Below are 13,728 nucleotides of genomic sequence, written 5' to 3'. Positions count from 1 at the left end.
GTTCCTGTATTTCAACACACTGTCTCTCCTTTTGCTGGAACCACACTGGGCATAATGCTGAGGTAAAAGTTCACCCCAGAGCACAAATAAAACTGCCCAACTCAGCCAAGCTACACAACACACACGAAAAACTGAGAGGCTGTAGTTTTGAAGACAAGGATTACATAACCAGACCTGTTTTCTCACAAAGAGAAGTAGCTGATTAATGTCCCTGCATTAGCTATTACGAGTAAAATGAGACAGCCTCTGCTTCCAAACTTAAATAGGCACAGAAAAGGGCTGCTACAACAGCAGCAAGCGAGGAATATTAAGGAAAAAACAGCTACACTCCTACATGTGAACTCCCTTCTGATGACAGTTTGAGCAGCAGAAGCAGGAAGGAGCAAAAGCACCAGTTTGGGAAAGAGGAACATATGCAAAGAGCTGAAGGAAGGACAGAATTGAACAGCAATGTCTCCCTGTTGGCCTTGCCACTGATTCTTCAGGTGTTTAGAAGCCAACAGTTTTTTTTTCCCCTCTGTTCTCCCTCAGCCTTCCCATGCTTTTGCTGTGCAGTCACAGAAGTGACTAATGTAAATGGTGTACAGTTTACAGGAAACTCTACCTCCTCCCTGCTCTGCTTGTGGCTGATCAATGCTCTTTTGCTCACCTCCATTTCCCACAGAGACGTGGCTTTTTCCATCAGCTTTGCCAACAGAGAGCAGTGGCTCTAGAACACCAACCTGCAGCAGGTGCTGTGAGCTCTCTCAGACTGCAGAGGTAACTGCAACAGCACAGGAAAGGCTCAGTACCTCAATTTTTTCACACACATGCATTTTCCTCCTGTACTCAGATATAGAGTTACTATACACTGTTAAAAACCTTTCATATTCTACCACAGCTGCACATCACTGAAATTCTGTAATTCCTGTTTCAGACAGGAAAATATTTTAGGAGGGAAAAATRGTAGCAACACTGTATGACATTAATGCAGCACTGAACTAAAGGAGCAACTAGCAGCCCTGCTGGCTTTGGTACAGCAATGGAAAACAGTCCTTTCATCTTATTATAGAAATAAGGAACAATTTAGTAAAATAGCATCTGATTTCATGACTGTAAAGAGGCTGTGTTTTCATCAGTCCTTCCCAAATCAAGCCAATGATCAAGGAACAGAGCAATGAAATCATCAGGCAAAGAAGATAAGATAAAACACAGCCAGCTCTCAATCACAGAGCCCAGCTTCCCTCTGCAAACATCAATGATAGGGGCTAAATGAAACAGGATAGGAAGATGATTTTTATTTTCTCTTCCTTATTAATTGATTAGGAGCAACAAAACCATAGGTATGTTTGGAGCTCTTCTAAGTATTTCAAGGGCCACCGGTCTGCAACATTTGAGACTTTTCATTCCAGTACCCCAGTAACTGCATCCAACACAAGGACCGCAGACCCTTCTAACCTCCTTGGACAGCTCTTCTCAACAGTCCTCGGAACATTTTAATGGGAGCTCAGATCAAATGGAAAAATTGTTGATCTTTTTTATTATTGTAGGCTTTATCTTTTTCCTCTATAGACTGAAACTGTGATTGCTTTATACTTGGCCTCTCTAGACTAGTATCATGTGTCCTTTACGTTCATCCACCAGGAAAGGAAAGATTCTGTCTATTCCACATAGTTTTTCCTTTCCTTTGAGGCTGGGCCAAAGCGCTGCATATTCATTAGCACAGCAAAAACTCTGCCTAAGGACTGCATTTCCTGGTGTGCCGTAATGGGTTCAGGACCCCAGCTGTCTGCTTGGGGATTTACAGCACTGATATTTAATTGTAAATTATAAGGAAGGATATTTCATTTGCTCTTTTCCCCCTCCGCCGCCCCCCTCCAAAGAGGCATATTTATGAGACACTTCAGAGMCAGGAAATGAAGATGTGGAGAGCACATCTTTCTGTTCAGGCAACACAGTGAAGTCTCCTGGTTACTGTGGTCTGGCCTCAGTCACTTACATCTGAGATGCGAGTGTCTGTTCTTAACCCATCAGGGGATCTTTCTAATGTCACATTTCTCACTAACTATCAATAATATACTGGAACAAACTGCAATGCATTCCCAGAAAGTTTATGGAAGCAGATTTCCAGCCTACTTTCCTAACAGCTTTAACAAGCCCTAAACAAAGCCAAGTAGCCAATGAAAAACATTCTGTTCCAACCTGCATATTGCTAAAGTCTCTACTATCTACAGCAATGTCATACATGACCAAGAGATCCCAACTTAGCTCTAAGAACCCAACTCCAATCAAGAAATCATCCCACTGCCCCAGTAGGCTGTAGTTCTTGCAACTGTTTTTTCAGGACCAAACTGTATTCTCAATAACAACATTCACTTTCAAAAACCACAATTGTCCTCAGCAATAAAATAAAACAGCTTCCTTTGGTTGTGCTTCTAAGGCCATGCCTTCCCCTCGTTCTCTCCCTCTCCTCTTAGCACCTCTTCACTTTTACACTATAGATCTTGCCAACTTGAAGACAGGCTAGATTCACAGCTAGGTGAGAGGCATCCAGCAAGTTTACTTGTACAACACAGTCATAAATAAGAACTCCAGTCCTTGCATAAATCCTTCTAAATCAGTCAAGTTTTACATTAGGGCAATTTGCTGTTAAATATACATCATAGATTGTGCAGAACAAAACCTTTGCTCCCTTGAGGGTTTATTTCAGGTGTAAAAACATGGCCTGGACATTTTCCCCAGCAGCATATGAAACACCCAGCAAAATCTGGCACAGAGTCTCTACACAATGATGATCTGCCAGTCTCCTTCAAGCTTGGTTCCTGCACTTGATCCTTTTCTGCTGTTCACAAGACGCACAATGATCAAGAGCAGCACAGAACAGATGAGTCTTATTCTATTGCAAAATTAATTTGTACTTAAAGAGAAGGCTGCTCATCAGTGAAGGTCTATTCACATAGAACTTACCCAGCTGGAGGCTGGAAGCTTTAACTGAAGTTTACTGATCCACACAGGAGTTATCAGTTACTGCTCCAGATAATGGCTGGCAAGTTGGGCTAATTCAAGTGTCTGAAGTGTCACTCTGCTAATAATCATGAATTGCACTCTGCAGCACAGCCATTCCCTGAGCTTCCTTTGGGTATCCAAAATGCTCTGAATAAGCACAAGAAAATTGCTCRGAACATAAAAGAAAACTGAATTTTCTAATGATAACCTACTGAACATCTGCAGCATTGGATTTAGATTGTGCAACCTTTTACGGAAAAATCAGTATTCTGGGAGGGAAAGAACCATAATTAGTATTTTTTTAAGTAGTGTCAGATGTGTTTAAAAGCCACAAGATAAACAGGAGAGGGGAAACCTGTAGTTTGGTTCAAAGCTAGTATAAACAAGCTCCTCCAGTGTCTGTATGCTCACAGACTGCAGCCTCCAAAAGGATGTAGAGTTGGTAGGAAGCATTTATTGGAGGGGGTTCTGTTAATTCTTTTTCCTCATCAAATGTCTTTCCTACCTGCTTTCCCACTTTCCATCTCCCGAGTCAGTATGTTGTGGCAGACTGCATCAGGGTTGGGGTGGACAGGGGAATGAGAAATTAGTTGGTTTTTCTTCCAGAATCTCTCCAAGATGTTCAGAGCCTCAGAATCTACAAAAAAAATATAAACTACCACCTTCTACTATGCCATTTCACCTCAGTGCAGGAGTCATCACAACAGTCTTATGTATCTCATGACAATCATCTCAGTACTGCTAGAAATGCAGTCCTGTCCTTAAGCCCAAATACTCTGCTTTGCCTTATTCTCTCAGCAAGCTTATTTCCTGCAGTCATGCATATGCCTTTCTCTACAAACTGACCATCCAAGCACCAGTGAGCCATAATTCTTTTACTACCCTATGAAAATAAGTCTGTCCTCTCCTATGACTACTTTTGATTCAAGTACTCACGTGCCACACAGGTCCCACTCTACTATACTAGTACCTAGGAGAGGTTCAAAGCTGTACTGTCCATCTGCAAAGCAGTTTCAGCAATCCAGTCATAGAATCAGAACCCATTTATTGCTTTCCCAGAAGCAAGATGACAACAATATATAACACTCAGACTAAAGTCTTTCTACTTAAGTCTTCCAATTTCACATACATTTTGGCACATACAGCAAAGTTTTGAGTTCTGAAACAGTACAGCAAAAAAAGTGTCCTTCTGCTCAGGATATAGTTTGCATTAACTTTATTCCAGAGGCTTGAGGTTTGGACCTAGAATCAACTCAATCTATTGCAAAAAAAAAAAAGAAACCAAAACCCTCCTTGCAAATCTTGCTCGTACTGGAAACCATTACTAAATGGCTCCATCAGCCACAGCTTCAGCAAGGCTGAATAGGTGCAGTTTTACGTTCAGTGACTTGACAGTAGTGGTCTCAAAAGAGCAGGATAGTTTACACTAGGGTAACTGCATCTTAACTTCATAGACCGCACTATCTGTTTAGCCTTAGCAGCACCTCACTCCCCTCTGCACAGCCGAGTGACTAACAACTGCCTGGAACACAGAAAAACAGCTGTGTATAAAGAAATCATAGTATGCTCTCTTGCTTTATTTTCAAAAAAAGAATTACATTTTTTTAAACCAACTAATAGGACAGGTTCAGTGATTACGCAACAGCAGTGGTTGAAAAGAGACTACAGAGTCACCTTTAAGTGAAGACAAATTCTCCTTTACATGATATACATAGTCATCAGCGACTTCCCCCTGTCACCCAAAGCTAGCACATTCTCCTCCCGAGGGTTTTCTCACCTTTTTCATCACAAGTTTATTCCCACCACAAAGCAGAAGACAAAGAGCCCCCCCCACCAAACTGCACTACACTCCCACTGCTCACACTGAAGAAAGGCACTGCTCCTCCAGCAGGATGTGCCCACAGGCACCTCAAAGCCCATAATCACAGGCCTCAGGGCTGTTCTTCACGTAGAGCTGCAGGTAGCCTCTGTATGTCTGTGGATCAGTCACTGTATCCTTGACAGCAGGGTCCTCCCTCATGGCTCCCATCCAGCGTTGGAGCTTTGGCATGTGACTCAAAGAGCTATGGGAAAAGGAAACAGCCTGAGTAATGTGAATAGGAAAAGGCATCACACAAGCAAAACAGCTCGAGAGGTTCTATTTTACTGCTTCTTTTGTATTCTCCTTTCCAGCATAATGTTGACTGTCACTAGAAGCAGGTGACAGAAATATGTACCAGACCACAGAACACAGATTGCTAACTAGAAAATAAAGGAGTTCTTACAAAGCTTGTGCACTCTGCAAAGCTGGGCAAAAACACAGGTACCTACCTGTTGTGCAAGGCATACACATGTTTTCATCTTCATTCCCCTACTGCAAGAAAGGCTTCCCTCAGTGACCTCAGCCTTTGTGTTGARAGGAAAGGTGTGTGCCACACTGCCTCCTTCAGGAATCAGCAACAAGTCCCTAAAGAAGCTGCTCACAACTGCTGAGCCCAACCCAGCACTCCCACTCACCTCTGCATCAGACACGAGGGTAAGTGCAGGGTAATAAAATTTTTACTGCAATGCAAGAGCTCAAAATCCAGACCCAGTGTCTACTGAGAAAATCCATGATTTGACTAATGCACTACAGCCACCACTCCCCTCTGACAGGCATTTTAAAGAGCAATGATGTGGCAAATTGAAAACTTAGTAGTATAAATTATTTTCTCTCCTCCAGCAGACTGACCCTAGTATTTTGCATTGCTATTTCCAAGTCTCAGTTTAAGAGTTTAATACACAACTTCTCCAGTTTATTTTTAGACTCACAGAGAAAGCATCTTTTCTTAATGTACTCTGGTTCAGATCCTCAGTCATCCAAATTCTGTCATAACTGTAGACCTGTACTCCTATACCACTTGCAATATATCTCCTTCCAGTTAAGGGCCACAGAGGCAAAGTAGGCCAGCAGACCTTCAGTAAAACTAATTTTTTCAGTGCTAGAGTTACAATGTTAAGGATTCCCTGCAACTTCCCTATTCCTCATTGAGTCCTGTTCTAATCTCAACTACAAAATAGTTCTCTTCTGACACCATTTTCCTAATTTTTTCTCTAGTAGCTACAACAAGGTAGGTTATAATTTATCCACCTCACAACAAAACCATCCTCCTCTGTCAGTCCAGGTTTTCTGAAAAGTCTCCCTTTCAAATCAAATGTTTTAGAACAAGAACATGAAGACTCATTTTCTTCTGCAGTGCGACAGTAGAAGCTCTGTATTTTTACCACTTCTTCCCGCTCTCTCCATATTATCTGATAGGAAACAAACCTGATGAAACCCTTCTTCAAGAAGTTCCCTGAGCAACTCATCTCAGTTTAGAAATGACATTTCCCTCCAAACTAACACAGCACACACTTTCCTCAGCAAGCCTCAACAACAGCCTGTGGCTGCACAGTGGGTGAAAAGGACATTCACACTGGGACACTCGAGTAGCCACTGGGAAGTGGGCAAGGTCCATGGTACTCACTCCTGCAGCTGCACTGCCTCGAGGCGCTCAAACCAGGGCCAGACCATGTAGTCCAACATGGAAACAGAGTCCCCGCCAAAATACACAGTGTTGCATTTGGACAGCGTCTGTGGGAAGGGAGGGAAGACAGTCACACTGAGAAGGAAAATTACATGGCACAACCCTCCAGTAGCAAAAAACCCACCTCACAGTGGAACACAAACATACTGAAAGCATCAATCAGGAAATAATGCAGAAACAGCACATTTCTCTTATGTGTGCAGTATCTGGAAAGCCAGACCTAGTCAGTAAAGCAGCTGTAGAGCCAAGTTTAACTATTTTATATGTTGTCAGTCAGGCTCTTCTCCATCATCTGTTCAAAACCAGCCAAAATACAGGTCATTAGCAATTTGTGGCTTGTACACAATCAAAAAGGAGTTCAGTTTACAATCTCTATCAGGTAGCAACAGGTAGCAATTTCTTACTTGTAAGAAAATAGACATAATAGCAGTGGAGAATAATCAAATAAAATACACATGCATTTCTAGAGCAGTAAAATAATCTAAGTTTAGTATCCAGATAAACCAGAACAGTTTTTGCAGACTCTTTCTCGTGGCATTTGAGCCCAAGTGCTGTCAGGAAAACACTTCTAAYAACATATTTAAAACCAGATTTGACTTGAGATGCAGAGGGAACATGAGGCAAGTACAAAATACACATATGTTGGAAACAGGGCCCCAGCACAGGCTCAGCAGCAAACAGCAAGGCAATAAAGGATGCAAGTAAGTTCTTGCAGTAAGTTCTCTTCCTACTCTTATGMCTTGGACACATTTTGAATGCCATGATCATTCAAACTGATGCACTTAAACTTGAGACCCTTCTTTCAGCAAACAAATATCTCAGTTTGGGGGCATCTTGATATTTTAAAGACAGAACTTGAGACATTACAAATCTCTGTCTTTCTAGACATGCACCAAACTACTACCATAGCATTTATTCCCTGCACTCCTCTTACAATCTAATAAATACTTCAAAGCAGTTCCTACAAGAAACATCTCAAGATGTTTGAATTACCAGGTGTCTGACAGAATATGACTGGACAGCTGGACAGTTCCAGCAATAGGAACACAGCTCCCTCTGCCAGGTACCAGCAAGCACAGAAGCATTTTGACACACTGCACTACTCAAAAATCTTCTGCAAGAGACAGACTGAAGGTTACACAGCTGTGCCTTCCTTCCTCAGCTCACCTTCAGCTGCTGTTGCAAAATCCCTCAAGGACAGCAGAAGGGAAACATTGAAGTAGCAATAAGTTTCTCACCCCATTAATAAAGCAGGCTGAAGGTTAATTTGTCCACAAGATATAAATCCATTAAATATTAAGTGGCTTCCCTCACAAAATTTGTCATCTGTGCTACTGTATAGTTTGATGAGACAGATGAGACTCCTGAAAGCAATTCTATTTTGACAATGTGTGGGATCATTCAAGGAATTAGGAAAGTACTGGAAAGCAACTGGAAGCTTTGCACTAGCAGAGAAACTCTGAAGAATACTTCTTTCTCAAGACAGARAAGAATATGCTGTGGCTGCTGGTAAATCAGAAGGAATTGGTGAGAGTCTGACAGCCATTCTGCTTTGGGAAGATCCACTACTTACACTAGAACAGGACTGTGAAAAGTCCCTAATGCAGTTTCAAAACCACCTGATACTTTCTGGAGATCAGMTGAAGTTGTGTTATACTGTTGTGGCATAACATAGCACTGGACTGATCTCTGCTAAGGTCAGATTTTGCTCTGCCTCCATCTCCCTCATCCAAGGATAACCAAAGACAAACTCTCCAAGTAAAAAAACATAGTAATTTCATCAGCAGCAAATACACACRATGTCAGCAAAACTAAAACACATTTTTCAGCAACTCAAACTCCTTAGCCCTTGCTGCTAATGCTTGCTGCAAGACTTCCTTTCATCCAAAGCACAAAGAAGATATTTAAGACCAGCTAGTCAGCCAGCATCTAGAGGTCCACAGCAAAGCTGAAGTCTAGTTTAGCTACTCAAGTTACTCTAACTGTGCTACGCAAAGCCTAGGCTGAGGTGAGTAAATTGCAAGATTGTTCACTGCTACAACTTCCAACATCAGGAGAAGGACCTTGTTCCAAAACATGGTAGGAAAAAGGATAAGATATAGAAACTGCCACCTTGCTCATTACCATGAAGTGCTCTTACCTCTTCAAGTTTGTTAATCTTTTCAACAAACTCTGCTTTCACTGCCGAGGCATCTTGTCCATCTCTGACTGCAGTGTAGTACTTGAAGACTAGAGGTGCTATCTAAATAAACCAAAGGAGAAGGCTTTTAATATTCTTATTGTATTAATAGAAGTCATTCAGAGCTTAAGATACTAAGYTAAAGGTTAAGTTGTTATTAAAATGGTGAAATCCATTAACAAGAAAAGCATAGACAAATAAAAACTGAATCAAAACCAAAATTTTTCAACATTTTAGGAAAAAACTATGCAAAGAGGGGCATGTTTTCAGTTTGCACACACTACCAAAAATTGCTATAAAAATGTGCACCATGGTGCACAGCAATATTATTTTCCCACTTACTGCTGAAATACTGATAGTTTTTGAACAAAGATTTAGATTTAAGRTACTTTTGAGAAATACAGATGCCTAGGACACACAGGCTTCCACAGATTTGTGTATTTTATAGTTTGGTAATTGCTAGAGAAATTGATGAAAAGTACAGAAACTTATCCAGGGGTCAAGTGATATTCCTAATTCACATACCACCAATTTTCTAAGAGCTTGACATTCATACAGTTGGCATTCACTACATATTATTTGCTGCAACATCCTATAAATCTCCTGCAATTATGTCTATTCAGAAAGTCCTGCTCTAAATACAATTATTTTATTCCTCTTTTTTTTTTTCCACCTCTTCCACTGCCTCATATCCAAGCTAACTTTCTTCACGCTTTAGCTTTCCTACACTCTTCAAAGCTTGTGCTTGTCATATCTACATTTAGGGTATTGGGCAGTTATGCCTCTTTCCAGGYCACCATAGTGCCAACCTCCCCATCTCCTTGAGAGGCAAATCCAGCTTAGTTACATGCCTCTGCAGCCTGCAGCTCCCTGCCATCTGACTGAGCTCTCTCAGGCACTCTTCACATTCTGCATTCACACAGCCCTTCCAACAGTCAGGGCTAGGGCAGACAACAGCAGCTSTTGCTGACTGGCTCTCTAGCATTCAGCTAGTTCGGTGACTAAACTTCCCACTATTGCTGGATGCTCAAAATCCTCATTCTTTAGCTCCATCCCTGCCTTCACATAAATGCTGACTGCAATTCATGAGCATAGCAATGTGTATGAGCTCACAGCAAGATACTCTAGATGTCTCAGGTTATTTAAATGCTTTTCCTAGAAGACCTGTCTTAAGACATGAAAGAAGCACTGATAATGCAGCTGCAGTTTTGATGTTTTGGTAAAGCAAGAAACAAAATCTCACTCTACACACATAGTAGTACCTTTGAGAAGTGTTCCAGGAGCATCTTCTGAGAGGCTCGCTCATATGGGTCTGAAGGCAGCAGCTTCTTCCCTGGAAATGCTTCATCCAAATACTCACAAGTAATTGGAGACTCATAGATCAGCTGGCCTTTGCTGGTTTCCAGAACAGGAACCAGCCCAAAGGGGTTCTTCTCAAAGAACCAATCAGGTTTGTTCTTCAGATTGATATTAATTACCTCATGGCTGACAAGTAAAAGCAAAAAGACAAAAGGATTAGTTCTGCTACAGCATTACTCAATACCATGAAGATATGTGAGCATTACACCTCAGCAGCTACTGTACTTGAGGCTGAATCCTCACTCATGCTCTCCTGGCCTTCTCTGAAGTCCTTTACTTTGCAAGACTAGCCACGGGACACTCAAACACTACACTTGCAGGGAGCACATCCCTTTACTGGAGAAAAATCCATGCTGGCAGAAGTTACACACAAACAGTCTATGTATGCAAAAGAGGAACCCTTCCAGTCATGCTAAAATAAAAGTCAAGCTCTGAATATAGCACATGCTTATCACATGCTTATCACATGCTGGATGTTCTAGCCAAAAAAAACTCAATTAAGAGCAAGCTGCACTCCACTTGACTGCARTAACACCTTAATTCAGCCATAAACCAGCCACAAAAGAGCATATAAACAGTATATATATATATATATTTAACAGTGTGTGTGTGTGTGTATATATATCTTCCTACTCTATAGCCTCTCAGAAAAAGTTTTGCAGATCCAAAGCAAAATAGATACCATAAAAAAAGAAAAACAGAAAATTTGTTCATATTAGGCCAATAAAACATATATTTTAAGTATACAACACATCTGCTAAATCTTCTAAACTCAACCTTTAAAACAACTGCAAGATTACCTGAAAAAAAAGGCCTCACCGTGTTCTTCCTAGCAACCGACTCCGGGCCTTTACATAACCGATTTCACCGCATACTTGATTATTTCCTGCTTCCGGAACCCCCACCTCCCCCCAGGTAAACGAAGCCTTAAAGCGCCCGCAAAAGCCGCCCTGCACCGGGGCTACATGGGGTCCCCCGCGCCAAGGAAGGCCCGACCTGACCCGGCCCCGCCGCGGCCTCACCTGATGTTCTTGGCGCGCAGGACGAGGCGGGTCCTCTGCGCGAAGGGGCAGAAACGCATGCTGTACAGGCGGATGGCGCCCGCGGGCACGGGCCCCGGCGCCGCGCTGCCTGCGGGGAGAGCCGCCGCCGCCGTTACCCGGCCGCCGCCGTGCCCGCCGCGGCCTCCCCGCCCGCCGCGCACGGCCGCTCACCCTTGCCCAGGCTGCGGGAGAAATCGCCTGCCATGCCGCGCTGCGCTGCGCGCCGTGCCGGGCTCCGCCGCCGCCGGACAGGACGCGGGGGACCGTTGGGCGGCGCGGCCGGGGACCGTTGGGCGGCGCCGTAACGGCCGCCCCTCGCGCCGGGGCTGTGGGAGGGAGGGAGGAGCCAATAGAGGAGGAGGCCTTAATAAACTAAAATAGAATAACCTGATTTTTTTTTTTTTTTTTTTTAATCACTGCTGATTAGTTCCGTAACTAGCAAGCAGAAGGGTGTGGTAACTACTTGCCAGAGCCTGTCCTGCCCTAGATAAGCACAAGCTGTGTAATAAAGGGTGATTTGTCAGCAAAACTATTTTTTTTTCTACCCACAAAAGAACTTTGGTTTAATACAGCCTGTAGATCACCTACTCAAACAGCCAGAGTACAGTTAAGGTAGAGACAGTAAAAACAAGCTCTTTTTCTGCTCACATAAAGGGAGGAAAACCCAAGCATCATACTCCTTTKAATGAGAACAGCAAAGCTGTGGCTGGAACAAAGACCAGCTGGGTGACAGAAACACAGAACCCTTTTGGTTTTCCCTCTAAGACTTGGACATTTCCATGCCCAGGAAAGCTCCCTGCTTTCTTCAGAAACCGGCTTCAGAAGCCGCGGGCAGCAGGATGATAGGTGACTTACAGACAGAACCGCCTCCTTAGTCCCTGCAGGCCACCAGGGCGAGTGCAGCTGAAGAGCTGCTGCCCCGCAGACCTTTCCTGGCTGCTCTTGAGCTGAAGCGCTTGGGCCGGGCAGGGCCGACAAGACGCAGCYGCCCGCAGGCGACCGCCTTTTAAATATCCGCCGCGCGCTCATTGGTTGCTTCACAGACGCGTGTAGACCAATCAGTTGCCTGCTCTAGGCGGGCSGTGTTGCTGCGGCCAATAGCAGGAGCCGTTCTGGTTGCTAGGGGAGCCGCGTACACAACGAGGCGGATGGAGGCGGCTGCCGAGGCGCAAGACGCGGGCCGGGCCCGCGGGGACGCCGCTGCCCAGGGCCCCGGGGGCGGCCGCTGTCCCTCGGCCGAGGAGGCCTCGCTGGAAGTGAGGTGGGGCGGCCGGGACAGCCCTGCCCGCCAGCCGGGGCAGCCGTTGGGGAAGGGGAGACGGCGGAGGCCGCCGTCCGGCACGTATYGGGCTGGCGGGGAGAGCCCCGGCGCTGCAGCGCCTGGCTGCCCCCCTCAGTACCCTGCCCTGTGCCCCACACCGCAGGCCTGCCCAGGGTCTCACCTCTCTGTCCTGTCTTACTCAGAGAGCTCCAGTCTCTGGAATTTCCTTAGATTTCTACATATCCTAAACTCCCCTGTCTTGTCCCTCCTGCTTTTCTCTCTCAGGATCTTAAACTGCACCTGAGATCTAGAGATTTCCATGTGTGGATGTTGTGAGCTACAGCTGAATTCTACCCTCTGCCTTTGTTTTGAATGAACTAGAATATTTCTACAGCAAAAATATTCCATTAATAAATCCAGATAACTCTAATTTGTTCCATCTATTACAGCCAACAGAGTATTGGTTGAAATAATTCTGACACATTATGTGTTTATCCAGAGGCGGAGATGGGCACAATGTGTAGGACACAGGCCTGAGTCATGGCTAATAGTGTGACTGTGAACCCACCTCAAGCAGAGCTCGTAACAGCCRCTATCCTTATACCTCTAAACCTTCACCTGTTATCCACCCTCACCTGTACTCTCATCCTGTTAACTTTATCCCTGATCACATTTTCTATATCCTGTGAACAGAAGTTAAAAATTCCCCATTTCTACTGATTCAGAACCACTGCTGGAGAAAAACACAGTTGATGCCTCTGAGCATTCGTGAGGCTGTGTTCATGTGCCACAGCACCTCGTGTATCTCGTACCTGTGTAGAAGGGCCAGAAAAACACTCTGCAGCAGAAAAGCCTCCCTTCTGTTCCATGGGATTCAGTTCATCTGCAAGCATGTGTGGTCAGCATGCGCGTGTTGGCTCTGGCTGCACTCTGGCATGCAGCAATAGTCCCACAACAGAAAACTAGAAAATAGAAAACAGAAAGATATTTGTGGGCATGAATATCTCAAGGCTAAGCAAAAAATGTTCCTAACCACGAGCGCAAAGAGGCTAGAGTACACACCTCAAGTAAGAGCGTAGGGGATCAGCACTCAAACTGATTTTAAAGAAGAGGATYGGCTCAATGCACAACAATCCTCTTAGCTAAGTTCATATAAAGTCAATCTGTGTTTAAAACAAACGATCTGATTGTTTTATGGAGATGAGATGAACTATGAAATTATAGAAAAGGTTAAGTAATATTGGGTCCACACTATAGACTGTCCTACTTTCATTATTTCAGAAAAAAAGGTATACTCTATTACTATAACAGTATAAAAACAGCAGCTTTGAACAGGGACTAGCTTTAGTGAAAATT

The 13,728-nt window shown here is 43.9% G+C and overlaps 2 protein-coding genes across 3 annotated transcripts in view; one reads left to right on the top strand and one right to left on the bottom strand.

Annotated features, from left to right (window-relative positions):
• Positions 1–4,076: 4,076 nt before the first annotated feature.
• LOC112957058 (glutathione S-transferase omega-1-like) lies at positions 4,077–11,343 on the bottom strand. 2 transcript variants are annotated; one of them, XM_026050590.1, is made up of 6 exons: positions 11,283–11,343; positions 11,091–11,199; positions 9,972–10,194; positions 8,671–8,772; positions 6,471–6,577; positions 4,077–5,048 (listed from the first exon to the last, which is right to left on the bottom strand). In XM_026050590.1, the coding sequence occupies exons 1-6, from the start codon at positions 11,314–11,316 to the stop codon at positions 4,895–4,897; spliced, it is 729 nt and encodes a 242-aa protein (XP_025906375.1). In that variant the 5' UTR covers positions 11,317–11,343; the 3' UTR covers positions 4,077–4,894. The 2 variants fall into 2 exon arrangements, with proteins under 2 accessions (XP_025906375.1, XP_025906377.1); XM_026050592.1 differs by having other exon boundaries at positions 11,091–11,195; positions 11,283–11,337.
• Positions 11,344–12,259: 916 nt separating this feature from the next.
• CFAP43 (cilia and flagella associated protein 43) overlaps positions 12,260–13,728 on the top strand; it is a 36,845-nt gene continuing 35,376 nt past the window's right edge. The window contains exon 1 of the mRNA XM_026050683.1: positions 12,260–12,372. Coding sequence (XP_025906468.1) covers positions 12,260–12,372 — 113 coding nt within the window. The remainder of the gene's footprint in view (positions 12,373–13,728) is intronic.

This window comes from Nothoprocta perdicaria, unplaced genomic scaffold, assembly GCF_003342845.1.
Source record: "Nothoprocta perdicaria isolate Ctin4 unplaced genomic scaffold, notPer1 scaffold_7, whole genome shotgun sequence".
Taxonomy (NCBI): domain Eukaryota; kingdom Metazoa; phylum Chordata; class Aves; order Tinamiformes; family Tinamidae; genus Nothoprocta; species Nothoprocta perdicaria.
This window is presented reverse-complemented; position numbering and strand designations above follow the sequence as displayed.

Bases quoted from the DNA above. Each gene is read 5' to 3' on its own strand.
- LOC112957058 (XM_026050590.1), bottom strand. From the start codon at position 11,316: ATGGCAGGCGATTTCTCCCGCAGCCTGGGCAAGG. The intron at 11,200-11,282 runs GTGAGCGGCCGT...CTCTCCCCGCAG, and splicing joins CTCCCGCAGCCTGGGCAAGG to GCAGCGCGGCGCCGGGGCCC. The intron at 10,195-11,090 runs GTGAGGCCGCGG...TTTACTTGTCAG, and splicing joins CTGCGCGCCAAGAACATCAG to CCATGAGGTAATTAATATCA.